Below are 27,522 nucleotides of genomic sequence, written 5' to 3' on the forward strand. Positions count from 1 at the left end.
GACACATTATTTTCTGTTGGCCTTTTATTTTTATAGATTTTTGTATCTGCATGCACATCTTTAGTTTATTTAGGGAGGTTGCAGACACAGGACCAGCATGCACCTGGGTGGGCCTACAGCAGAAAATAATATCTCCTTTTGTTTGCTTGCATCAGGAAAATAAACAAGATTAAATTCAGCGGATTTTTAATTTTTTAAATTTTTTAATATATATATTTTTTGTGGACAGTGATTCTCTTGCCTGTGTAAACCACATACCCTTGGTGCATCAGTGGCCTGTTGAATTTTGAAGTTTGAGTTAAGTTCTGTTTCAAGACAAATACCATCTGCTAAATATTAAAGGAGGTGCTGCCATTATATTTCACTGTTGTCTATAAAATAACATGACTTCAGTGCAGACATAATTTTTTAAATTGAACATTTGAAAAGTTTTAGAGCGCATTAATTTTATTTGCTCTACAAGAACAACAAAACAACCAACTCAAGAGTGTTAATTAGTGTTAAAATCAACTCAGTCTCTGAGTTTCTATAACTCTCAAAGATCCCGAGTTAAAGTTACGGTCTGCATTGTGCTGTCATTTGAATAAATACTGTTGAGTTTCATTTTCTGGGCGGACTTCTTTTCACTGAGGCGATCGTGCGCTTTTACGCACGGCTTCAGGACGTGTGTGTCGGAGAGCAGAGCGGCATGCAGGTCTGAAGTGTGTGAGGGTCTCTCAGCTGAAGCTGCCTCCCTCCCTGGAAGATGGTCCTGCTGCTCGGTCTGCTTTTAACCCTCTGTGGAGCCCCGAGTCTGTGTCTGGAGGAAGACACATCCTTTCTCTTGGATGGAGACATCCGTCACTTGGCCGTGGACAGTAACACGGTTTACATCGCCACTGAAGAGAAACTGTACCAGCTGAACCACGACCTGACCCCGGTCCACAGTCTGACCCTGAGAGGAGTCCTGAATCCGGACACGGAGGACTTCTACAGAGTTCCTGCTGCCGCTGACTGGAACGCAACTTTCAGGGTCAATGTTTTATTACCGTTTGAGAAGAATCAGTCTGTGATCAGCTGCGGTGTGATCGATGGAGCGTGTGGATACTGTGAGATTCTCGACCTGAACAACATCTCCAACATTCTGCACAAGGAAAACTTCCCGGTGGGACCAGCCAAACGCAGCAGCGCGTCCGTCGCTTTTCTGGTGACCCTGAAGAAAAACCAGCCTCGCAGTGACTCTTATATTCTGACTGCGATACAACAGGACGGGTCTGGAGAGGAGAAATGTCCCTCTGATTCCAAAACCATAAACCTTCATAACACCGATGATGGTTCCACCGGGGGGATATTTTCTCAAAATGGGGCATCTGGCAAACCCACCATCACGAACCCACCGTTCACGAACTTGGAGTTCGTGGACGGATTTCAGATCGACTCGACCATATATCTGCTCGCCAATGTGCCATCAGGCGCTGACAACAACCGAATCCGTCTGTTTTGGTTTGAAGACAAATTAAATAAAGAGGAGACTCTGAAGTCTCTGAGGGGAGCGACTCTCTCTGATGGTGGCAGCAGACTGCTGGCCTCCTCGGTCGTCCCGGGTGGTCTGCAGAGGCTGTGGAGCGGCGTGTTCAGTGTGGATGGAGGACAAACCAACACCCAGCTGCTGCTGTTTGACATCAGTCCTGATCTCTCAGGAGAGCCCAACACGGATCCTGACTTATACTACGTAAAGATGGAATCAACGGGGAAGGTGAGTCTCTGTGTTTCATATCAGTTTTACTTTTAATGGGTTTGAACATGTTCAAACAAATTCAACACCATTTAATATATTGTAGTATCATAATGACAACATGACAGTTTCTGATGGTCCTAAAGAAATACTCACCCTACTTCAATTTTTAGCAAAACAAATATGCAAGAAGTTATGACCACTTCACTGTAAAAAAAAAAAAAAAAAAGAAAGAAAAAATTCAACAATTAAAATTCCAGCATCATACATCTTGACATCAAATTGAGGAGTGAGATTTTACTGTTTGCAAAAAAGTGTAACTTTATTTAAAAGTTTTCCCCAAATTGATCCAGTTTTATTCATTTCCCTAAGAAGACCTGCAAGGTGTTCAAATATTCAGATTGATGTTTCTGTTTCTCAGCCAAAGATCCTGCGTCCAGAGGCAGTTCTCCTCAGACAGAGCTCCATGACCTCTGTTCTGGCAGTGAGGCAGAACAGCTGGATGGTTTTCTTCATCGGGACTGGAGACGGGCAGCTCATCAAGGTGAGTCCATCAAACTGTACAGCTTGTCAGCATCAAACTGTAATATTTGACAGATATGATGGACAAGAAAAAAGAGCCAAAACAAAACAAACTATTGCATTGCTAACTTCACTTGATTGATCTTTACTGCTAAAAAAAAGCAATGAAACAAGGAACAATCAAAATTGCATAAAAACGAGCTGAAATGGTTGAATTGCCTAAAATATTGTTCATATTTCATTAAAACACTTTTATTCCTTTCTGTGCTTAAATTCGTCACCATTAACCTTTGTACATGTCGATATTTAAAAGTATTCAGTTTTATGTTACCCTGCCTTTTTTTAATTCACTTTCTTTCAATTTATTCTGTGTCGAGCAACAGTTAAAGCGTGTTTCCTCTGAAATTAATAAATTATTTCCATCCTATTACAAAATGTCAAAATTGTCTGAAAGATGCTGTAACAGAAGGATGAGACCATTAAAATCAGGAACAGAAAAAGCTGAAAATGTCTCGAAATGTTTTCTGTTCTAAATTGAAATAGAAACTTCATAAATACGACATAAGCCATCTACAGTCTATTAGACACAATATAAGTCAGCTGTCTCAGTTCATCGGCTCCATGAAGCTTAATTTGATCAAGAATGAACCTGATCAGCAAAATGAAACTATGATCAGAAATCACCACAGCTCTGAATGTTTTTTCCATATTTTAGTGGAAAGAAGTTTAATTCAGTATCTTCTGATCGACTTGTCCTTCTTATAGCAGCTGGAGAGGCCGGCTTGTCTTGTCAGAGTCGGCCTTCTGTGTGAGTCTTTTACTGAGAAGTTGAGCACGCACGTCCTCGGGCTTGCACGTTTTGGGCTCAAGCAGACTTTTGGAGACAGGGAGGGTGGAGCATGTCTGTCTTGACATTAGTCTTTGTGCCGGAGATCCCAGTGTGGTGTCACGGGGTATATTCCTTAAAGGTGCTGTAGGCAGGATTCCGCGTCTTCGCCATCTTGCTTAGGGTTACCTAAGCAAGATGGCGATTTGACCCATCTAAGATGGTGATTTGAAACCCAGCACAGCCAATCCTGTCCTGTTTTCTCTGACATCACGCCCTCACGCAAGTTAAGCCCCTCCCACAAGAATGTGCGACGAACGCCCCTCGACCAATCACGGTTAGAGCCTCAGGGGCTCTTCTGATTGGTCAAAGATACCTGGAGCTGTTGAGATTCTTTTTCAGCTCAGAAAAGAGACAGACGGAAACGCTGCGCCCTCGCGGTAGAGCAATTATGCTACACTCCTGAAGGATTATCAATGGATGCTCTAACATTTAATCCAAAGAAAACAGAATAATTAGCACTGACTAGCAAAATCCTGCCTACAGCACCTTTAAGTTGAGCAGGTTGAGAAAGATGTCTGTTTTTTCCTCTATGAGATTTCTCCATGAGGCTTTTAGCACTATGGACAGCTCTTTCTGCTAATCCATGATATTGGGCATACTCAGGGCTGCTGGGTGAAGTCCCACTGTTTTGCAAAGCCCTTAAAGCACTGACTGAATTGTTGTCCATTGTTCGTTATCAGAGTGTGAGGTGCTCCGTGGACTGAAAAATGACGTTTAAGTTTACCAACAACGGTTGCAGATGTGAGGTTGTGCAGCAAGTCGATCTCGAACCAGCCGGAGAATTAATCTACGAGTAAGAGAATCAGCTGCCAGTGTTGGCCAGGGCAGCACTGGAACAGGGCGCAAATGAAGCAGTTCTTTCTGTGGATGTGGTTTAGTGCTGTTTCACACTGAGCACGCTTGCACTTCCTCCTCAATGTCTTTAGTCATATGTGGCCAAAACACAATTCTCCTCACTCTCCGTTTTGTGGCTTCTGCACCTGGGTGGCCTCTGTGTAGTATGTTTGTGTATGTCTTTTGCAAGCTTGATGGGATCACCGTTTTCTGTCCTTTCACAACAATGCCATCCTCAATAGTGAGTTAATCTCTGAAGGGAAAGTCGGGACTCACCACATGTGGGACATTGTGCAGTTTGTTAGGCCAGCCATGCTTGATGGTACTGCAGACCATCTGAAGAACCGGATCAGTAGCAGAGTGCTCTCTTAATTCCTGCAGACGAGCAGATGATACATAACATACTGACATGACATCAAAATCATCCACTTCGTCCGCGAGTTGAGTTGTGGTGCTTCTGGGAGCTCTTGACTAAATTTCAGCCAAGTGCATTTGTTTTCCACTCTTGTAAATAACAGTAATGCTGTACTTTTGAAGCCTTAGCATCATCCGCTGCAGTCGAGCTGGTGCTGCATGGATGGGCTTTTTGACAATTATGACAAGAGGTTGGTGCTCAGTCTCAACGGTGATCGGTTTGCTATATATGTTATCATGGAACTTTGAGCACGCAAACACAACTGCTAATAGCTCTTTTTCTATCTGTGCATACTGAGTCTCTGTATCTGTCAGGGTGCGTGAGGCATAGGCAACAGGTTTTCCTTCCTGTTGTCACACTGTACCAAGTCCATATTGTGAAGATCACAAGTGAGTGTGACAGCTTTGCAGACATCATAGTGTGACGGTACTGGAGGGTTTGACATTTGCTCGTTCAGAGTGTCAAAAGCACGTTGTTGCTGCTCTTGCCACGATGACCACTCGGTATCTTTGTCGGTGAGTCGTCGCAGTGGAGCTGTAATTTCACTGTAGCTGGGGATAAATTTTCCGAGGTAGTTGACCGTACCAAGAAATCTCTGCAGTGGCAGTGGCATGTCACTGATTGCTTTGGCTTTGGATAGGTCTGCTTTTAAACCCTGAGCAGTGACCAACGTAACTGACCTGGTTACCAGTCTCAACTTGACTTCTCTGGCTCTGTTGAGTATTTTTCTCAGGTTTCTCGTGTTCTTCAATGTTCTTACCTGCTGTCAGTATGTCGTCCACAATGATTGCGCATCGGTAACCAGCAAAGATCTGCTCCATGGAGCGCTGGAATACCTCACCGGCAGAGCTGATTCCAAATGGCATCCGCAGGAACCTGTAACGACCAAAATATGTGCTGAAAGTGGTTAGCATAGAAGATTTTTGGTCCAGGGAGATCTGCCAAAATGAGCTCTTTGCATCCAGGACTGAGAATACTGAAGCATTTGACATTTTTTGAAGCGACCTCTTCCACTGGGCGTGCGCATTGGGTGGTGTGGTCTTTTCAGAGCTGTGTTTATTAAGTCCGTTGGATCAATGCAGATCTGGATTTCCTTCTGGTCCTTTTTGTAAGTGACAACCATAGAAGATACCCAGTCAGTGGGCTCTGAGACAGGTGTGATGACGCCTAACGTTTGTATTCTGTCCAGTTCAGCTTTGACTTGGTCTTTCATTGCGACAGGAATGCAGTGTGTGGGGCGGACTACAGGTCTCACCTCTGGATCCAGTGTCATTGAATATGTGACTGGAAGCCTCCCGAACTTGTCTGCAAAGAGGTCACTATATTCACTTTTAATTTGCATAGTGAAATCGTTAACTGTGGCATTACTCACTTGATGTACTTCTTTGCTGGGAGAGACAAGTCCCATTTGAAGTCAAGCATTGTGTCCAAGCAGCGGCAGTACATCTTCAATAATGCAGAAAGATAAAGTGTAGCTTTTGACCCCCAGATGGCAGCGTAAGTCAACAAATCGTGAAGTCTGTATTTTACTGCCACCATGTGCAACAAGGTTAGTGGGTTTGTTGCATGGCTTTATTTGTTCATTGTGCTTGACTCTTACAAAATTCTTTGCTGAGAGGACATTGCACTTTAGCACCTGTGTCCACCTTCATTTGAACTGTGCTGTCATGTATGTGTAAAGTAGTGAAAGCGTCTTCCTTGTCCTGTGTTTGAGAACAAGCAGAGCCCACTTTTATGTCCAGTGTTATGCCATTTACACAGAAGGTTTCGTTGCCACTGTCCTCTTCTTGATCGAGGTCCACTTGATGGACTGACTTTCTGTGTATTTGTTTGAAAAATTGAGGTTTGCATTTGCAACACTTGCCAAAGTGGTTCATTTTCTTGCATGTGTTACACTTAGGGATGGGTACCGAATTTCGGTAATTTTTTGGTACCGACCGAATTCCCGCTGAAGTACCGAGTATCGATTCACGGGAAATCCGTCGGTGGTACCACATTTCGGTACCTGAACGCACCTTTTTTTTTTTTTTGACCCTGAACACACCTTGACATTATGCATCGGCAAGAGCGGAGGACACGGTGACGTGGTTACGTGGGTCCAAAATCTTCAGAGTATTTTGACTCGCAGACCGGGATCAAATATATAATATACCGGAAGAGCGGACACGCACACGGGCCATGAGAAGGGGGGGGGGGGCCTTTCACACACCGGCCTTTCGGGAAACCTCCCGATGGCCACCCCGCCCCTGTTCGGAGGTGTTCGCGGGAGGAACAAGTCGCTTCTGCAGCTTCTGCGGCTTCTGCTTCTGCGATGGTCGCTCCCACTGCATGTCACTTCCTAAACAATGTTCTGTGCATGCGCGGCTCGAAACAAGAGCGCGCAACGAGGCGGCGACTCGACATGATATGTCATTACGCAAAAGCGGTCCCACGTGGCTTTTGATTGGCATTATGACTGTCCAATTACGAGTTGGAACCATACAATTCTGATTGGTTCTGAGGATCCTCCAGTATACCTTTGAGTGTTTGTTTACTGTAGAGGTGCCTGGTGCTGCTAATGTAAAACATTTTATACAGTTATTTATTTTGAAAGTTGTTTGTTACTGTATGGGCAGCAGGTGCAAATGTGAAACATTTCATACAGCTATTTATTTTGAGTCTATTTTTATTATGTTATTTATTATTGCTATTTATTTAAATTTTTTACTTTATCCCCACACACATTTTTCTGAAGTTCTATGTTGGAGTTATTTCAGTTGATGTTATTGAAGCATAAATGTTCAAAATTCTGAAGTTTTGACTATTTTTTTAAATATACAAAATAACTTTAATTACCAAATGCATATCCCCCCCCCAAAAAAAAATAAAAAAAATAAATAGTATCGAAAACAGGTACCGAAAAATACCGGTATCAATTCGCAGGTACCGAGTATCGGTATCATATCGATTCAGATGTGAAAGGTACCCATCCCTAGTTACACTAGCCACGTTTACATGGGCCCCGTATAATCGGCTTGCAGGACGGAGCAGATTGTAAATGTGTCATGTAAATGTCTGAGTGCATCCACTTCACTCGGAACGGATTGTATTTCTGATCTGATTGTACGAGGTAGTCTACACCGATCAATAATCCGCTCCGTGGCTCAAATAAACGCTGCCTGACAGCGGAGTTATTTGTTCCACGCATGCTTTCCCTGGAATGTAGTGACGTGATGACGTCACATTGGCGCTGAGGACTGCTGGCTGCAAAGCCACAGAACGGAAAGTTCCGCAAGAGACTTTGTGCACATGTCACAGAATGCTGCTTAATCCGCTTCACCCAGAGCCCTTGTAAACGAGGATTCATCGTGGATCGCTTTGTATGCCGTCCATGTATTACACGTGCGTTTAACAAGATTGTTTTCAATCGGATTGAAAAAACATCCATGTAAACTGGGCCACTGTTGGCCAAAAGCTGGGCATTTGTTTCTCTTTGCCACGTGACTGCCGCCACAATTATTACAGAGGTCCAGTTGTTTTTCCAAACAGGTCCAGTTGTTTTCCCGGTTCTCCTGGGTATGGTCATGGCCCTCTGCGTGAGTGGATGGGGTTGGCTCTTGGGCTCTTGGGCTCTGGGCTCTCGACTCTGCCCGCCCTGGGCATCCGTTGCCCGGTGCAGTTGGCTCGTCCCAGTCTTGGCTCCCTGGGGCCGGGGGTCCCGGCCAAGGCCTTCCTCTGTCCCCTTCTGGACCGGTGTGTGGACATCTGTCTGGGGGAGTGGCTTGGATCTGAGCTCAATGATGGTCGCCAGTTGTCTTCGCCCTGAGGGCCTCTCTGGCCTGCTTGTGGTCTTCTCAGAGATCAGAGGTCATGTTTGCATGATCACTGTCAAAGTCAAAGTCAAAGTCAAAGTCAGTTTATTTGTCAAATATGCCATACATAAACACATACAGCACAAATGAAATTACAGTCCTCTCGGACCCACGGTGCAACAAACAAATAAATAAAATAATTTACTAATAACACAGTAAAACACAGAAAAGTTCAGGCCTGAGGTCAGTGGCGGGGGGCAGAGACAGGGAGTGGGGGCAGAGCAGGGAGGGAGTTTAGCTTCCTGACTGCCTGGTGGAAAAAGCTGTCCTTGAGTCTGCTGGTTCTGGCCCGGAGGCTCCGCAGTCTCCTAGCCGACGGCAGCAGGCTGAAGAGGCTGTGGGCAGGGTGAGTGGGGTCACATCTGCATGATCACGCTCATATTTCATTCCTTGTGTGTTAGACTATTGGCTATCTGTATTAGGTCTCTCCTGATGCCCTATTGTAATTTGATACTGGATCCTCAGCTTGCAAGTCCCACATAACGACCAGCTGTGTTCTCTAATAAAAGCCCGTAGCATGCCCTCTGTCATATCTTTATGAAGGTGTAGTAGCCAGCCTCCTGGAGCATCGATACTAAAAGAAGGATTGTCGTATCTTTGCTCTCTCTTCCTTCTCTCCACACTTTCTTGTTGACTTGTTTGTTTTTCACTTTCTGTCTCTCTTCCTGTCTTTGTGTCCCCTGTGAGGTCCAGCAATATTGCGTATCAGTACTCAATAAATAAATAAATAAATAAATAAATAAAGTAAGAAACCATGTAATCAAGAGGAGCTTCATGTTTGTAAGCTCCTCTTGGAAGAGCAAATCTGCTGGGCACATAACAGCAGCCAGGCCTCCATTCTGCTGCTTCCATGCTGGACAGGACAGGTTGGGAAAGAGATTTTAAAAAAATAACGCACACTCTTGTTGTCAGCTTGCTGTGGACAGGAACTATCACACCGCCTGTCCCAGAGTGCTCTACAGGTACAACGAGGACCGCCGAGTGTTTCCCAGAATGCAGCTGGATCCAGTGGATCATAAACATGTGTATGTGCCATTTCAAAACGAGGTAGATATTGATGGAATTGTCTCACACAACTCAGAATTTTCCTTTGCATTTGGTGTGTTTTGAAGTCTTCTTCAATGTTCTTGTTTGTAGATGAAGCGTGTGGCTGTAGCAAAGTGCAGCACACACACAAATGTCCAGGAGTGGTGGACTGCTCAGGATCCATACTGTGTGTGGTGTGTCTCCAAAGGAAGGTGAGAGAAGAAGCTTCTGGAACAGTTCAAGCAGTCATGAACTTGGTGAGAACATGTGTTTCTTTCCAAAGCTGCACCTTTGAAGATGACTGTGAGGACTCCCACTGGCTGTCCATTCCTGATGTCTTCCAGCAGAAACTGATTTCCCACAAAGTTGTTGAAGACGGGACTGGACAGGTTCAGACCAGATCACACTCTGAGGACTGAAACCAGCTGGAGCTCCTTGATTCACCACTCATCTTCTGTTCTTTCTCTCTCAGCTCACTCTGAACATCCAGACTCATGTGAATGTGAGCAAAGAGATGCGGTTCGCCTGTCAGTTCTCCACAACTTCTGGGGAGCTTTGTAGCCGGGATGGCCTTCCTCCACAGTTCCCACAATGCACCTGCATCCTTTCTAAGCAGACCGTTCCTCCTGAAGGTGGGTGATTTGATAGAAATGATGAAGAAAATGCAAAACAGATCCAATATTCACCACCAGTTACTGATCTCTTGTCTCATTACATTCTGTTACACATTAAAACATATTGTCAGTTTTCAAAATGATGAAATGCAGATCTACTGCATCCAATGTTCTACTGGGGGACTTCAACGCCCACGTGGGCAGTGACAGTGAGACCTGGAAGGGGGTGATTGGGACGCACGGCCTCCCTGATCTGAACCCGAGTGGTTTTCTGTGATTGGACTTCTGTGCTAGTCACAGTTTGTCCATAACAAACACCATGTTCGAGCACAGGGGTGTCCATAAGTGCACTTGGCACCAGGACACCCCAGGTCGGAGGATTGACTTTATTGTCGTGTCATCTGACCTCCAGCTGCGTGTTTTGGACACTCAGGTGACGAGAGGAGCAGAGCTGTCGACCGATCACCACCTGGTGGTGAGTTGGATCCACTGACGGAGGAGGAAACTGGACAGACTTGGCAGACCCAAACATGTTGTGAGGGTCTGCTGGGAACGTCTTGTGGAACCCTCTGTCAGCATGGTTTTCAACTCCCGCCTCCGGGAGAGCTTCACCCATGTCCCGAGGGAGGCTGGGGACATTGAGTCCGAGTGGACCATGTTCTCTACCTCCATTGTCAAAGCAGCTGCCCGGAGCTGTGGTCGTAAGGTCTCCGGTGCAACCCCCGAACCCGGTGGTGGACACCGGAAGTAAAGGCTGCTGTCAAGCTGAGGAAGGAGTCCTATCGAGCCTTGTTGGCTAATGGGACTCCAGAAGCAGCTGACAGGTACAGGCAGGCCAAGCGAACTGCAGCCCGAGTGGTTGTGGAGGCAAAAACTCGGGTCTGGGAGGAGCTCTGGAAGGAATACTTCGAGGACCTCCTCAATCCTGTCGCCATGACTTCTGTGGAGGAAGCAGAGGCTGAGGTCTCAGAGGTGGACTCATCCATCACCCAAGCTGAAGTCACCGAGGTGGTCAGTAAGCTCCTCAGTGGCAAGGCACCGGAGGTGGGTGAGATTCGCCCTGAGTACCTTAAGTGTCTGGATGTGCAGGGACTGTCTTAGTTGACACGTCTCTGCAACATCGCGTGGCAGTCGGGGACAGTGCCTCTGGATTGGCAGACCGGGGTGGTGGTCCCCCTGTTTAAAAAGGGGGACCGGAGGGTGTGCTCCAACTGTAGGGGGATCATACTCCTCAGCCTCCCTGGGAAAGTCTATTCCAGGGTACTGGAGAGGAGGATTCGACCGATAGTTGGACCTCGGATCCAGGAGGAACAGTGTGGTTTTTGTCCTGGTCGCGGAACACTGGACCATCTCTGTACCCTCCTTAGGGTGTTCGAGGGTTCGTGGGAGTTTGCCCAACCAGTCCACATGTGTTGTGTGGATTTGGAGAAGGCGTTCGACCGCGTCCCTCGTGGTGTCTTGTGGGGGGTGCTCTGGGAATACGGAGTCCGGGCCCCATTTGTTAAGGGCCGTCCGTTCTCTTTATGACCGGAGTAGGAGTCTGGTTCGCATTGCCAGCAGTAAGTCGGACCTGTTCCTGGTGCATGTTAAACTCCGGCAGAGCTGCCCTTTGTCACCGGTTCTGTTCACAATTTTTATGGACAGAATTTCTAGGTGCAGCCAGGGGCCGGAGGGGGTCCGGTTCGGGGACCACAGGATTTCATCTTTGCTTTTTGCACATGATGTTGTCCTGTTGGCTCCATCAACCCTGGACCTGCAGCATGCACTGGGGCAGTTTGCAGCCGAGTGTGAAGCAACAGGGATGAGGATCAACACCTCCAAATCCGAGGCCATGGTCCTCGACTGGAACAAGGTGGCTTGCCCTCTCCAGGTTGGTGGAGAGACTCTGGCTCAAGTGGAGGAGTTTAAGTATCTTGGGGTCTTGTTCACGAGTGAGGGACGGATGGAGCGTGAGACTGACAGGCGGATCGGTGCAGCGTCTGCAGTGATGCGGTCGTTGTATCGGTCTGTTGTGGTGAAGAAGGAGCTGAGCCGAAAGGCGAAGCTCTTGATTTACCGGTCAATCTACATTCCCACCCTCATCTATGGTCATGAGCTTTGGGTCATGACCGAAAGGACAAGATCCCGGATACAAAGCTTAGCAATAGGGTGAGGAGCTCAGTCACTGGGGAGGAGCTCGGAGTAGAGCTGCTTCTCCTCCACATCGAGACGGGCCAGCTGAGGTGGCTCGGGCATCTGTTTAGGATGCCTCCTGGACGCCTCCCTGGGGAGGTTTTCCGGGCATGTCCCACCGGGAGGAGACCCTGGGGAAGACCCAGAACACGCTGGAGAGACTATGTCTCTCAACTGGCCTGGGAATGCCTTGGGATCCTCCCGGAAGAGCTGGAGGAAGTGTCTGGGGACAGGGAAGTCTGGGCATCCCTGCTGAGACTGCTGCCCCTGCGACCCGGCCCCGCATAAGCGGTAGAAAATGGATGGATGGATGGTTTCTGTTTGACAGGCCTGCTGGTCACTGTAAAGATGGCGCTTGGTTCAACAAGTCTGACCGAACAACTGCAGTTAATGAACTGTTCTGAGATGAGTGGACCACCAAACCGAGTCTTGTAAGTCATTCACTCACACACCAACTCTTTATTTACTGAATTCTTAACACACCTGTTAACAACTAACTGAATGAGACCGAAAGTGTAATTTGCTTATGTCTGCTTTTCTTGTCTCTGTGTGGGTTTCCAAGAAGTTGCATTAATAAGTTTTTATCAAAATTCATCATGGTTGGTTTTATATTTTTAGTCAAAAATATTTTGCAGCGTTTCATTTGTGTCAAATACAAATGAGCATGTATTTCATATTGAACCTTATTGACAGTTTGTTTGTTTTAATTTTGGTGACGGTGGTGTATGAAGCTCTTCCTGTTCCTTCCTGCAGATTTAAAGTCTGATTTGTGTTTTCCCTTCAGGTGTCAGCAGTGTACCAAAGCCGGCTGTGAATGGAGCAACAACAGTTGTTCCTGGGCTAAGGAACAACTTTTATATGTAATAACATCTTTCTTACTGTAATACAGGCTCATCTACACTACTTGTTAATTTAGCAGTAAATCCAAATCGTACATGAGCCCACAACATCTGATGTGTGAGAAAGATGCTCCATCATAGTAAAGTGTTTCTTCCTCCTCCTGCAGGACAGTGTGTGTCAAACGCTGCAGTCTGAGCTGAACTTTCCTGTGAGTCTCTTCCTCTGACTCTCTCCTCCTCCACACTCTGACTGTATTGCTGCTGATTGTGTTTTGATGTGTTTTCCTCGTCAGAAGCCTGAGATCTCCTCCATCAGCCCCAGCATTGTGTCTTTCTATGGAAGAAACCACGCAGTGTTGTCAGGTGGTAACCTCAGCGGTGTGACCGGAGTGAGGATGCAGGCAGACCTGGACTGTACGCCACAGGAGTGAGTCGCTTCACACACATCTGGGAAGTCCAAGAGGAGAAACAGCAGCCATGAAACACACTGACCCATCACATTTTAACAGGAGTGACATGATCCAACCTTTTCTCTCAGCTCTCAGGAGAACATGGTGCAGTTTTCCAAGAGTGATGGAGCATTGAGGAGCATTTCTCTGCTCAGTTTTCATTTGTTTCTGGATCTTGTTGAGTCTTGTTGTGTGTTCTCTGCTCAGGTCTCCTGTCTGGAACAACAGCGGCTCCAGTTTGACCTTCCACATTCCCAGAGCAAACCGTAAAGGGACAGTGAAAGCCTGCGTTCTCCTCCCAGACGGCAGTTGCCACGGTGACGCGAGCATCACCTACCAGTCGTCACCTTCCTGTCGAGACATTTCACCGAGGAACTCCTGGATCAGGTGTGCTTGGATTTACTGATACTGTGACGCTCAAAACAAAACACAATAATCAGTCGATTGTCTGAAAATGAAGAGTTGCCAGGATTTTTTTTTTTTTAATCTTATTTTAATGTGTCATGCTGAGCTAGAAGTTTCATGTCGACGACTTTCCTTGAACCTGCAGTGGGGGGAGGAAGATCACACTCACTGGATCTCACCTGGAGTTTGTGGAGGGGGTCATTCACAGCCGAGCCCCTCAGGAAGTCCAACCTCCGACTGACAGGAACCATCAGGTGGGTCTGGAGAGCGAAGACCAGGGTTTGGGTTTGAAGACCCACAACATCTTGGAACATCTTAATCATTATGATCATAGAAACAATGAGTCAAATAACAATCATATCATCAATATGAGACGTCTCTTTTCTTTTGATTTCATGCAGATTCTCACCTTCAAGTCACCTGCAGCTACAAATCCCTCCAGAGTTTCCAGCAGTTCTCTTCTGCTGAAAGTGGCCAATGAAACCTTGATCTGCTCCACAAACCTGATCTACCATCCAGACCCAGAGTTCACCAGCTTCACATCCACACAGAGGGGTGACCACGTCCAGATCACCATACAGGTTGAATTTCTTCTGATTTGTTTGAAATAACACCAACGTGTTCCACATGGGATCAACATGAGTTTCTGCTGTCATTTCAGAGAAAAGCAGACAAACTGGAGATAACACCAGCGGAGTTGTCAGTATGGGGGGAGCAGGAGGAGAAACGATACCCCTGCATCATGGAAGACAAAGACCCCGGTGAAGAGTTCAACTTTTACTCTTGTGAGATTCAGAGCCCACCCAGCGCACAGTTCCAGACGTTAATGGTAAGTTTTGTTTTTCAACTGCAGCTCAACATTTTATTGCATCAAATGTCCATGTACACAGAAATATTCCTGCATTTGGACACATTTTCTTGATGATTTCATCAATATTCCCTCAAAAATCCAGCCTTCATATCTCTGGCTCAAGGCTCTGATGAGATTTTTTCTGTTTTAGATTAAATACGGTGACAAGACAGTGTTACTTGCTCCTCCAATGTTAATGCATCCAGTCATTGTCATCCTGCGCTTCATGCTGATCCCCTGTGTTATTGCTGGTAAGTGGACAAAAACAACAACATATTCCACTTTTAAAACACTAACTTTTTTTTCCAGTTTTCAACGAATTAAACAGTTTTTCTTATAGACTTTTCTGTTTCATATAATTATGTCGGATGGATCTCTACTTTTGATAATCAATGTTTTCTTCTTCACTTGTGACTAAAATTGTGTTTTTCTTGATTTGAACTGGAATTTGTTTTTTGTTTTGTTTTTTTAGTGCTGGTTTTTATCTGTCTATGGGAGAAGGAAGTCATCACTGTGAGGAACAAACTCTGATCACTCGTGTTGTTTTCTCAGAAAAAAGTTCAAGTTTGGATTTGTTGTTTTTTATTATTAATTTCAGATTCTTGTATGTCCGCAACTTAAATGTGGCTGTAGTGGTTAAAGCTTCTAATCACCATTTCTGTTCTTTTTTAAAGTCTAATTTGCCATTAAAACATTTCTTTTGGTTTGTTGTGAAGCAGATACTGTGACCAGCAAAGTCAGAATCCATCAGATGTCAGACTGAATGTATGTCACTGGGATCAGGTTCTCATCTTTATCTGGTGAATCACTTTTTTTTGTACTTGTATCATTTATAGCTCATATTTACAACAAATCTATTGCCACTTCTTGTCTCTCTGTGGTATTCTTCAGACTGGTCTCCATTTGTATGAATTTGTTCCAAACAAAATAAAGCCTTTTTTTTTTTTTTTAAATGTTTCTTGTATTGTCATGTTTTTACACTGTGGCAGGAAACTGGAGGACCTGAAGAAAAAAATGCGATGAAAGTACAGCACTCATATTGTAGTTTAATTTAGAGGTTTGAGAAGCTACTGATTATATGCATTGTCCGAATCCCAAACTTAATAAAAAACTAATAATTAAAGTTCTTATCATTTAATTAATTATCTGCTCCAATCCGGTTATTATACCGAAGCTAAAGATACTGAAAAGGCTTTGAAGTTAGGCTCAACTTTTTTTTTCTTTTGACACTGAGATTCTCTTCAAAACCCTTTGCTGTAGTGTAGTAAAGAATTTTTTTAAGTAATGAACAATGTAAGTTTCAATGACTGTACTTTTTCCAGCTCTGGATGGCATCAAACTGCTTGGTCAGTAACATTCAATGTTTCCCCATAAACTGAGAGAGAGAACTTCCCAGAAACGACACTAGAGGTCACCTCTCTCTTGCTGAAGTTTGAACGTGATTGTTGAAACTGTTGCTACTTCAAACACTTTTGAGGTTTTCAGCAAAGACATGGGAGGATATTTTCTGCTTACTTCAAATAAAATGCCATAAACTGCCATCAACAACTTTTTAATGAACTGCCGCCTTGGAGGATGTCATTTGTTTTCTGAGGATTTCCCTCCTGTTGGGATCGTCAGGTTTTGCGCTGAGATTATTATTTCAGATTTAGTTTTTTTATCTGGAACATATATATTGCAGACCATATTAACACATTGCTGAATCCTCAAACAGAAATAAAATAGGTAAATTTCACTGAATTTTCTATTTCACCAGTTCAGTCCCTCACAGTTTCAGTACTTTTAGACTAATGCGTAATGCGCCTTTACGCACGACTTCCAAACGTGTGTGTCGGAGAGTCTCATGCAGGCCTGGAGTGTGTGAGGATTTAACAGATGAAGCTGTCACCTTGTCAAGAAGAGGGCTTCGGCCTCATGCCAAGTCCGCCCCATGCAAACTCGCAGGGCTGTCAAGTCTCCCGCATTTCGGGCTTTTGTCACGCACTCACGCCACACATTGTATTTCTCACACTGAAAAAAAAAATGCCGGTAAATTTGTCTGGTGCGCCGCTGCTGTGGAACCGGGAGGAATCAAACACGCCTGTAAGCCTGTCACTTACCTGTCAATCAAAAAAGGAAAGGTGCGGGCTAAAATAGCGCAACAACCAATGAAAAACAGATTTGTTACAGTCTGCTGGAGAATGATGGGATGGAGGGCGGGTTGCAACAACCATCCATCATCATTCATCATCCCTTCAGCTCTGTGAAACTCCTCTATATTGGTTGTTTCTCACATTTTTATATTAAATTGTACATATGTATCTTTCTTAACTGTATATTTAAATGATATTTAATTTATATCTGTTACTATATCTGTTATTTATTTAATTGTATCTGTCTTAGATGTATATGTAAATTATATTTAATTTATATTTGTAAGTTTATATCTGTTATTTAATTATATCTATCCTAAATTTATATTTGAATTAAATTAAATTTTTCTATGTATGGTTGGGCTTTGTAAATTTCACTTTTCACATTTCTGTTCCATTTATCTTTCTTGTCTCTGTGCTGCTGGAACACTGCATTTTTCTCCTTGTGGGACAAATAAAGGACTTTCAATCAATTCAAATCAATCTAAATTGTTCAAATGTCGCTGTGTGATGACATGAGTTTGCAACAATGTATCGTTTAAAATGACGTCATCATCTGATATTCAAATGAGCCTCTATGCAAATTTGAATATGGCGTCATTTAGAACGTTACTAAGGGAGGAGTTGGCAACAATATGTCAGTTTTAAAGTCTTTTTTTGCAAAACGCAATAAATTGCATCATATTTAATCATTAAGCATTTAATGTAAATATTAACTTTTTTCCAAATATGCACTTTCATTTAAATCATTGTGACACTGTAATATGTATGACACAACTCATCATTCAGTTCAATTCAGCATATATATATATATATATATATATATATATATATATATATATATATATATATATATGTGTGTGTGTGTGTGTGTGTGTGTGTGTGTGTGTGTGTCACAATGATATATATATATACACACTATATATAATACGGTTCCTTCTTTCTTTGCACAAACTTCACATCAGCTCAGGTGGACTTCGCAGGAGGAAAAATCAGGCTGAAAGCAGTGAATGACAGTTCCATAGCAGCAGCGCACCTGACAAATTTACCTGTATTTTTTTCAGCATGAGAAATACAATGTGTGGTGTGAGAGTGTGGCAGAAGACCGCAATGCGTGAGACTTCAGGCATGGGGGGCGAATTGGTTAGGGCTGACTTTACTGTCTCCTGATGCAAGCCGGGTAGGAGAAGGGCCCCATTAGGTAGGTTCCCGAGTGTCAATGTAATGTATCCGGGCGGGGGGGGGGGGGGGTTCAAGTTGTGCCGCTGATATCCGCCGTCTGTCGGGGCCCACTACTAGCAACTAACCGGTGAGTACTCGAATAAGGGCCCCATGCGGGGGGTTTGGACACGCTGTCATTCCAGCGTCAAGTGTAGCATCTTTAATTTGTCATTGAAATTGACTGATGTCAGCTGTCCCTCGGGGCCCCCTTCAAGTCGGGGTCCTGGGCAAATGCCTGTGTTGCCTACCCCATGGCGACGCCTCTGATCACTGATCATGATGGTGTCCAGAGTGTGTATGGCTTTGTTTGCATGCTGCATGTGGGTGTGCATATCACATCATGTGCAGATCAAGGCTACTGCAAAAACATATTCAAGATACCAGACAGAGGCATGGAGCAGGTTCGAAGTTTGCTTTTTACACTTTGATATTTACCACTGTTGTCTTGTCCTGACTGAAAGTGGTTCACTCAGTAGAGTTACAGCTCATCCTGTGACTCTTTACCACTTCCTGCGCTTGGGTGCTTCCACCTGCACCGTGACAGAACGTCTCTGAATCTTTTTCATAAAATATTTGGAAATTCGAAGTTCTTATTTCAGTTCTGGGTGGAACTGAGTAAATGGTCAGAATTAATGTGTGCCGATCGTAGAGAATTAGACCCTGTTATACAGGTTGGAGAATGAAGATGGCAGTAAGATACAGAATAGCATTTTCCTTCATTCTTGAGCAGTGTAAGACTTCAAGACATGCAGTAACCTTGTAACAGGCAGTCGCCAACTTTAAGACATTTCTTCTGCATTTTTACAGCACAGACCAAAATCTACCCCACGTAGCTTCTGAAACCTGAGGAGATCAGGGTCAGCAAGGCAGTATGATCGAGTTCGACACGGTTAAATAAAAAAAATTCCAACAGTTATGGTATCTTTCTCTGAGCTCACCGAAAACCCAAGGTTAAGGCATCTGTGACAAATATTGTGACCACAAGGCTGGTGGGTTTAAAGCCAAGACTTGAGCAAAGCTTCACTCTTGTTTTATTGTATGTTTGGAAGTCTTTCTGTAAGTTTGGATTCTCATGGATGTTCTTGGACTCTACAATCCAAAACATTTGTGTTTGGTGCTGTTGTTAAGGTGGTTGGTAAGGTGTGTGTTCTGTGTTTAATTCACCATATTGTATTCTGCCTGTTGCTGATTGTACACTGGCTTCGACTCCAGTCCACAATAACCCTGTAAGACCAGAGCATACACCTTCAGAAGTACAAAATAATCTGCAAGAGATCACCTTGCAGTGGTGAAACTTTGGTTTACTGGGGGCAAAGGGATGCAATAAAACCAAGACCCACAGAGGATTGCAGCTGCTTTATTTCACTGGTTCAGAGACTTTGGATCCAAACCCAAAAACCACAGAACCGTCAGACGTTGCTTTGCCTGTTTTACCACACTGGCAGGAAATAGAGCTGATTACCATTAATTTCTTGCTTCAGAACACAACTGTATCATAGTAGAGTCCAGTTTATTTCTGCAAGTGACATGAGCTTGCTGAAATTTCAACGTGACTATATTTTTATTCATATATGTCAGTTAATTTTCAACCTTGCTCCCTCCCATTTTCAGCACTTCTTCTTTTCACTGAGGCGCAATCGTGCGCTTTTACGCACGGCTTCAGGACGTGTGTGTCGGAGAGCAGAGAGCCATGCAGGTCTGAAGTGTGTGAGGGTCTCTCAGCTGAAGCTGCCTCCCTCCCTGGAAGATGGTCCTGCTGCTCGGTCTGCTTTTAATCCTCTGTGGAGCCCCGAGTCTGTGTCTGGAGGAAGACACATCCTTTCTCTTGGATGGAGACATCCGTCACTTGGCCGTGGACAGTAACACGGTTTACATCGCCACTGAAGAGAAACTGTACCAGCTGAACCACGACCTGACCCCGGTCCACAGTCTGACCCTGAGAGGAGTCCTGAATCCGGACACGGAGGACTTCTACAGAGTTCCTGCTGCCGCTGGCTGGAACGCAACTTTCAGGGTCAATATTTTATTACCGTTTGAGAAGAATCAGTCTGTGATCAGCTGCGGTGTGATCGATGGAGCGTGTGGATACTGTGAGATTCTGGACCTGAACAACATCTCCAACATTCTGCACAAGGAAAACTTCCAGGTGGGACCAGCCAAACGCAGCAGCGCGTCCGTCGCTTTTCTGGTGACCCTGAAGAAAAACCAGCCTCGCAGTGACTCTTATATTCTGACTGCGATACAACAGGACGGGTCTGGAGAGGAGAAATGTCCCTCTGATTCAGGAACTGTAAACCTTCACAACACTGATGACACTTCCACCGGGGGGATATTCTCTTCAAATGAGGCGTCTGGCGTACCCACCATCCAAAGTAAAAGGAACGTGGAGTTCGTGGACGGATTTCAGATCAACTCGATCATTTATCTGCTCGCCAATGAGCCATCAGGCGCTAAAAACAAACGAGTCCGTCTTTTTTGGTTCAAAGACAAATTAAAGAAAAGAGAGACTCTGGAGTCTCTGAGGGGAGCGACTCTCTCTGATGGTGGCAGCAGACTGCTGGCCTCCTCGGTCGTCCCGGGTGGTCAGAGGCTGTGGAGCGGCGTGTTCAGTGTGGATGGAGGACAAACCAACACCCAGCTGCTGCTGTTTGACATCAGTCCTGATCTCTCAGGAGAGCCCGACACTGATCCAGTTTTATACTTCAAGATGAAACCGACAACGGAGGTGAGTCTCTGTATGACATCATCTTAATGGGTTTTTACATGCTCAAACAAATTCAACACAATTTAATATATTGTAAAAAACAAAATTTCAAAAAGCCTCTTAGTTTTAAATAAAGTTAAACCATACCTTGATGAGGATGAGGATACTCTGTACTGTACATTGGTTCTGCCATACTTTCCATATTGTGTGGAAGTATGGGGGAACACTTACCAAAATACAACAGTTCCCTTATTCAAACTGCAGAAACGGGCATTGCGCATCATTCATAAGGTTGGGTTTCTGGATCACACTCATGAGCTGTTTCTTAAGTCAAAGTTACTCACATTTCAGGATCTTGTCAATTGTAATACATCTATCATTCTATATAAAGCTTTTAATAAAATGTTCCCCGCAAACTTACAAAGGATTTTTGATATTCGGGAAGGAGCATTTAATTTGAGAGGCTATGGTGAGTTCACATTACCCAGATTTCGAACAACTCACAAAAGTTTTTGTGTGTCTGTACGTGGAGTGAAACTCTGGAACAGGCTGAGTTGACAATATAAACAATGTAAAAATATTCACAGATTTAAATTGCTCTATAAACAGTTGATCTGGTCACAATATGCTCGAAGAGGGTCTTAAATGTATATCGGTGTTCTGTCAATGTGTGTTTGTCGTTCTCTTTGTTGGTACCTGTGGTAACGCCCTCATGTTTAATATTCTGTTCTCAGTACTGAACATATTCTAGGATTCACTTAACTGCTTATGACATATTTAAATTTGTGTTCGAAGCTGCTGTATATAAAAGAAAAATATGTGCCTTGAAATCGTTTTGAAATGAGTTGCAGGAAGAATATTGTATGTCATGTACGAACATTATCGGGGTGGGATTTAATAAGTTTTCTTCGTCCCACTCCCTTTCAGGCATTTTTGTTGTTATTTAGTATATTGTAAATTTAGTTTCTTTGGTTTCAATTGATGAACGGGCATTCATTATGTTTGTCCCAAATAGTGAATGTGATTGCCTGAAATGAACAAATAAATGAAATGAAATGAATGAATGTCAAAATAATAACATGACAGCTTATGATGGTCCTAAAGAAATACTCACCCTACTTCAGTTTTGAGCAAAAAAAGTATCCAAGAATCGTCGACTTCAATGCAAAAGAGAAAAATCAAACAATTAAAATTCCAACATCATCTCAATCAGAATCAGAATCAGAAAGATTTATTGACCAGGTTTGACAACAAACTAGGAATTTGACTCCAGTTAGCCGCGCTCTCCGCTGGGTACACAGATGAATACCACAGGATAAACACACAAGGATAAAGACACATCAAAAACTCAGTTAACTTAAGGTTAACAACTATCAGACCCGTCACCAGACATTCGTCTCAGGAGGGGCACATCAAGTGTATGGGGGGGGCACAAATGTGCATTCGTGGGGGGGTGTAGCGTTGGAGCGAGGATGGTGCGGTGCGTGCTCGTGCTAATATATTTTGGGGGATTTAGTTTGAGGGGGCACAACATTTATTTGAGGCGGCCAGGCCCCCTCTTGCCCCTGCGTAGACCCGGCCCTGTTAACTACTGAGAGAATAAATAAATAAATAAATACCCAAAGAAGAGAGGCATTACATTAACATAGGAATCACAAGTATTTACAATAACACAGAGAAACTAAAACCCCAAGAATATATCACATTTATCTGGCAAAAAGGAGCATGATGTCCAGTGCAAAGTGGCAGGTTATGGAGAGAAGCGGCATAATATTAACATAAGAATCCCAATTATTTACAATAACACAGATAGAACTAAAACCCCAAGACCATGTCTTGGATGTCCAGTGCATCATACATCATACATCTTATTGTCAAATTGAGGAGTGAGACTTTACTGGATGCAACAAAGTAAAACCATTTTACAGTTTTCCCCAATCTGATCCAATTTGATTAATTTCCCCAAGAACATCAGCAAGGTGTTCATATATTCAGATTGATGTGACAATAAGTGTGTTTCTGTTTCTCAGCCAAAGATCCTGCGTCCAGAGGCAGTTCTGCTCAGACAGAGCAACATGACCTCTGTTCTGGCAGTGAGGCAGAACAGCTGGATGGTTTTCTTCATCGGGACTGGAGACGGGCAGCTCATCAAGGTGAGTCCATCAAACTGTACAGCTTGTGAGATTTAATGGACAAAAAACCTCCAAACTTTTGTATTTCCCTTTTGACTTGATGCCCAGAAAAAAACAAAAAAAAAAAAAAACAAGCAATGCTGCTTAAAGATTTAAGAGATAAAATGGTGAAGATGATGAGAATGTTCTTCCTTCCTGTTTCGCTAAAACTGTAACTCCTTCAGGTTGAAAGCATGATCATAAATAACCACAGCTCTGAATGTTTCCTCCTTATTTTAGTGCAGAGAAGTTCAGTTCTTCTGACAAAACTTGAAAAAGTTGAAGTTTACACAGAAAAAGACAAAATTTCAACCTTATATCTTTTTTTTTTCAACGCCACTTGGTGCAGAATAAAATCTGTTGCAAAAAAAAAAATGACTCAACTTTTAACTTCCTTAATATTTAAAGTTTTTATTGTCATTTTTATACTTTGTAAGGTGATCATGCAGACCAGTTTAGGCCCACAGGCCAGACGTGTGACAAACTTCTTACACAGAGACTCTGAAAATAATAAAGGAATCATCCAGAAGTTTGATCATTCAGTAACTTTTAATAAGTTCTCTCATACTGAGTAAACTTTGAGCTGACAAACCTATGGAGCCTTTTCAGATCAGATCAGATGTTTTTTCCACTAATTCACTGAAAATAACAATTTGATTTCTCAACCAGAAAATGTTGTAACAAGGATCAGCCCCATGTTCTCTTCTGTACGTGAGATCTCAGAGCTGTGTGGATAAAGCTGATAAAATCTTAACACGCGCTTATTAAATGCAAAAGCATCAAAACTTAAATGTCCGAGAGTCAAGAAAGCATTTCACACCTGACACATCCCTCGCTCTGACTTGTCACAAACCACATCCTGTGAACGATGAACGATTCACAGCTTTTTAAAGACTTCTGAGAAAAACAGGATCCAGTTTGACGTTGAAGTTTCTTCCTCTGAACATTTATTGACTCACACTCTTGTCGTCGGCTTGCTGTGGACAGGAACTATTACACCGCCTGTCCCAGAGTGCTCTACATGTCCAACCAGGACCGCCGTGTGTTTCCCAGAATGCACCTGGATCCAGTGGATCATAAACATGTGTATGTGCCATTTCAAAATGAGGTAGATATTGATGGAATTGTCTCACACAGCTTGTAATAAATAATTTTCCTTTGCATTTGGTGTATTTTGAAGTCTTCTTCAATGTTCTTGTTTGTAGGTGAAGCGTGTGGCTGTAGCAAAGTGCAGCACACACACAAATGTCCAGGAGTGGTGGACTGCTCAGGATCCATACTGTGTGTGGTGTGTCTCCAAAGGAAGGTGAGAGAAGAAGCTTCTGGAACAGTTCAAGCAGTCATGAACTTGGTGAGAACATGTGTTTCTTTCCAAAGCTGCACCTTTGAAGATGACTGTGAGGACTCCCACTGGCTGTCCATTCCTGATGTCTTCCAGCAGAAACTGATTTCCCACAAAGTTGTTGAAGACGGGACTGGACAGGTTCAGACCAGATCACACTCTGAGGACTGAAACCAGCTGGAGCTCCTTGATTCACCACTCATCTTCTGTTCTTTCTCTCTCAGCTCACTCTGAACATCCAGACTCATGTGAATGTGAGCAAAGAGATGCGGTTCGCCTGTCAGTTCTCCACAACTTCTGGGGAGCTTTGTAGCCGGGATGGCCTTCCTCCACAGTTCCCACAATGCACCTGCATCCTTTCTAAACAGACTGTTCCTCCTGAAGGTGATTTGATAGAAATGATGAAGGAAATGCAAAACAGACACAATATTCACCACCAGTTGACTGATCTCTTGTCTCATTACATTCTGTTACACATTAAAACATATTGTCAGTTTTCAAAATGATGAAATGCAGATCATGTTTCTGTTTGACAGGCCTGCTGGTCACTGTAAAGATGAGGCTTGGCTCAACAAGTCTGACCGAACAACTGCAGTTAATGAACTGTTCTGATATGAGTGGACCACCAACCCGAGTCTTGTAAGTCATTCACTCACACAGCAGTGGAGACAGCTGCAGGGGAACATGTTTCCACACCAGTAGGAGAGTTTTGAAGATTAAAAAGAGAGTTAGTCAATTTACAGATGCATGATATTGAAAGACTAATTTGATTAAGCCATTATCTTTGTTTCTTTAGAAATACTCTGTTGTTGCTGCAGTAATTACCTTTTCTCTGTGTCCACAGAGTAGAAAACTAAAGCAGGGGTGTCAAAAATAAGTCCTGCAGGAGGCTCTAATCCAGCACACCAAACCACCAAAGATATTGTAAAAATTTCAAAAGAACCAGACATATTTCAGCGAACATACAGCGTTTTTTTTTTTTTTTTTGTTTGTTTTTTTTTAAACATCCTCCTAAAAAAAGATCCTCCAAAAAAAAGGTTTGGATTTGTTGTTTTTATTATTAATTTCAGATGCTTGTGTGGCTGCAGTGGTTAAAGCTTCTAAACACCAGGCAGCGCCTCCATTTCTCTTGTTTTTTAAAGTCTCATTTTCCATTAAAACATTTCTTCTGGTTTGTTGTGAAGCAGATACTGTGACCAGCAAAGACAGAATCCATCAGATGTCAGACTGACTGTATGTCACTGGGATCAGGTTCTCATGTTCATGTATCTCATGTTTACTGTATAAAGAGGAAGCTTGTGGGAAATAATTTAATCATGTGCAGCACTTTTTTGTATTTTTATTCACTTTAGATCATTTATAGCTCATATTTACAACAAATCTATTGCAACTTTTTGTCTCAGTCTGGTGTTAGTCAGAGTGGCCTCCATTTTTGTGAATTTGTTTCAAATCAAATCAAGCCAAATGTTTTTTTTCTCAAATTTTTTTTTGTATTAACTCGTTGGAATGTGTGCATGCTTTGTCTTGTGACCATGTGGTTGCCTATTATTTTTGTAATAAAATTTGCTTGCTTTACTTCTTATCTTCTCAGTTGTCTTAATTGCGAGATTTAGAATAAATGTGGGAAACTTTGAATAATAATTAAAATATCAAATAACACAATAGTTTACTGTGATGGCACTGTTTTTATAGTAAACTTCTAAGTTACAGTGTCATACTGTGAGCATTAAAGTTAAATCCTGTAAAGTAATAATACTGCAATTTAGAGTGAAATTTTACAGTTGACTATTGTGAAATCCTGGTAATTTTTTACAGTGTGGGATCAGACTGTTGTGAGACAGGTTAGTTTTGCCCTACTGATAATGTGTTGTTGCAATAGTAAAACGACATCCATAATAATCATAATAATCATACAGTTCTGCCTCTGGGTGGATAACTGCTTAATATAATATGCTGTCAACCACCTTGGTCTTCTGGTTTTGCATTATTTTTCAGCTTGAGTCTGTCCTTGCTGATTTCCTTATTGAAGCACACAGCATCAGGATGGTCAGATTTTGCACACAGATTATGACCCGACAGACTTAATTCTGAAGTCAAAATACAAATTGTGCAGTCAATAGTTCTACGCTGTGTAATCGTGACATTTCCTGAACAAACACAGATAAATGTCAGTTGAGTTTCAGCCTCGCAGGACTTGCTCCCTCCCATTTTCAGCACTTCTCCTTTTCTCTCAGGCGCTTTTACGCACGGCTTCAGGACGTGTGTGTCGGAGAACAGAGAGCCATGCAGGTCTGAAGTGTGTGAGGGTCTCTCAGCTGAAGCTGCCTCCCTCCCTGGAAGATGGTCCTGCTGCTCGGTCTGCTTTTAATCCTCTGTGGAGCCCCGAGTCTGTGTCTGGAGGAAGACACATCCTTTCTCTTGGATGGAGACATCCGTCACTTGGCCGTGGACAGTAACACGGTTTACATCGCCACTGAAGAGAAACTGTACCAGCTGAACCACGACCTGACCCCGGTCCACAGTCTGACCCTGAGAGGAGTCCTGAATCCGGACACGGAGGACTTCTCCAGAGTTCCTGCTGCCGCTGACTGGAACGCAACTTTCAGGGTCAATGTTTTATTACCGTTTGAGAAGAATCAGTCTGTGATCAGCTGCGGTGTGATCGATGGAGCGTGTGGATACTGTGAGATTCTGGACCTGAACAACATCTCCAACATTCTGCACAAGGAAAACTTCCAGGTGGGACCAGCCAAATGCAGCAGCGCGTCCGTCGCTTTTCTGGTGACCCTGAAGAAAAGCCAGCCTCGCAGTGACTCTTATATTCTGACTGCGATACAACAGGACGGGTCTGGAGAGGAGAAATGTCCCTCTGATTCAGGAACTGTAAACCTTCACAACACTGAGGACACTTCCACCGGGGGGATATTTTCTCTCAATGAGGCGTCTGGCGTACCCACCATCGAAAGCAAAGGGAACTTGGAGTTCGTGGACGGATTTCAGATCAACTCGATCATTTATCTGCTCGCCAATGAGCCATCAGGCAGTGAAAACAGCGAAGTCCATCTGTTTTGGCTCGACGACATTTTAAAGAAAAAAGAGATTCTGGAGTCTCTGAGGTTAGCGACTCTCATCCTCCCTGATGGTGGCAGCAGACTGCTGGCCTCCTCGGTCGTCCCCGGTGGTCTGCGGACGCTTTGGAGCGGCGTGTTCAGTGTGGATGGAGGACAAACCAACACCCAGCTGCTGCTGTTTGACATCAGTCCTGGTTTTCTTAGGATCATATCAAGGCAGCATCGTTTCTCCTCATCAAGATCAATCGTGAGTCACTAGTTTACTTTTAATGGGTTTTACATGTTCAAACAAATTCAATTT

General features: G+C 43.7%; 1 protein-coding gene and 2 long non-coding RNA genes across 5 annotated transcripts in view; all 3 read left to right on the top strand.

Annotated features, from left to right (window-relative positions):
* The first annotated feature begins 696 nt into the window (after positions 1–696).
* Positions 697–27,522, top strand: part of LOC115403954 (plexin-C1-like) — a 35,866-nt gene continuing 9,040 nt past the window's right edge. For 2 of the 3 annotated variants that reach the window (XM_030113041.1, XM_030113043.1), the window contains exon 1: positions 26,424–27,468. In XM_030113041.1, the coding sequence (XP_029968901.1) occupies positions 26,491–27,468 (978 nt within the window). In that variant the 5' untranslated portion in view covers positions 26,424–26,490. Of the gene's footprint in view, positions 1,736–2,135; positions 2,259–9,137; positions 9,273–9,362; positions 9,464–9,534; positions 9,641–9,723; positions 9,884–26,423; positions 27,469–27,522 lie in introns of those variants that run through there. The other variant, XM_030113042.1, reaches the window with a different exon arrangement.
* On the top strand, positions 14,135–14,827 carry LOC115403965 (uncharacterized). The gene is made up of 3 exons (XR_003933287.1): positions 14,135–14,311; positions 14,392–14,559; positions 14,732–14,827. It is a non-coding gene; the product is annotated as an uncharacterized LOC115403965 (long non-coding RNA).
* LOC115403959 (uncharacterized) lies at positions 23,847–24,417 on the top strand. The gene is made up of 4 exons (XR_003933282.1): positions 23,847–23,916; positions 24,014–24,114; positions 24,186–24,291; positions 24,375–24,417. It is a non-coding gene; the product is annotated as an uncharacterized LOC115403959 (long non-coding RNA).

Source organism: Salarias fasciatus, chromosome 17, assembly GCF_902148845.1.
Source record: "Salarias fasciatus chromosome 17, fSalaFa1.1, whole genome shotgun sequence".
In the NCBI taxonomy this organism is placed as follows: domain Eukaryota; kingdom Metazoa; phylum Chordata; class Actinopteri; order Blenniiformes; family Blenniidae; genus Salarias; species Salarias fasciatus.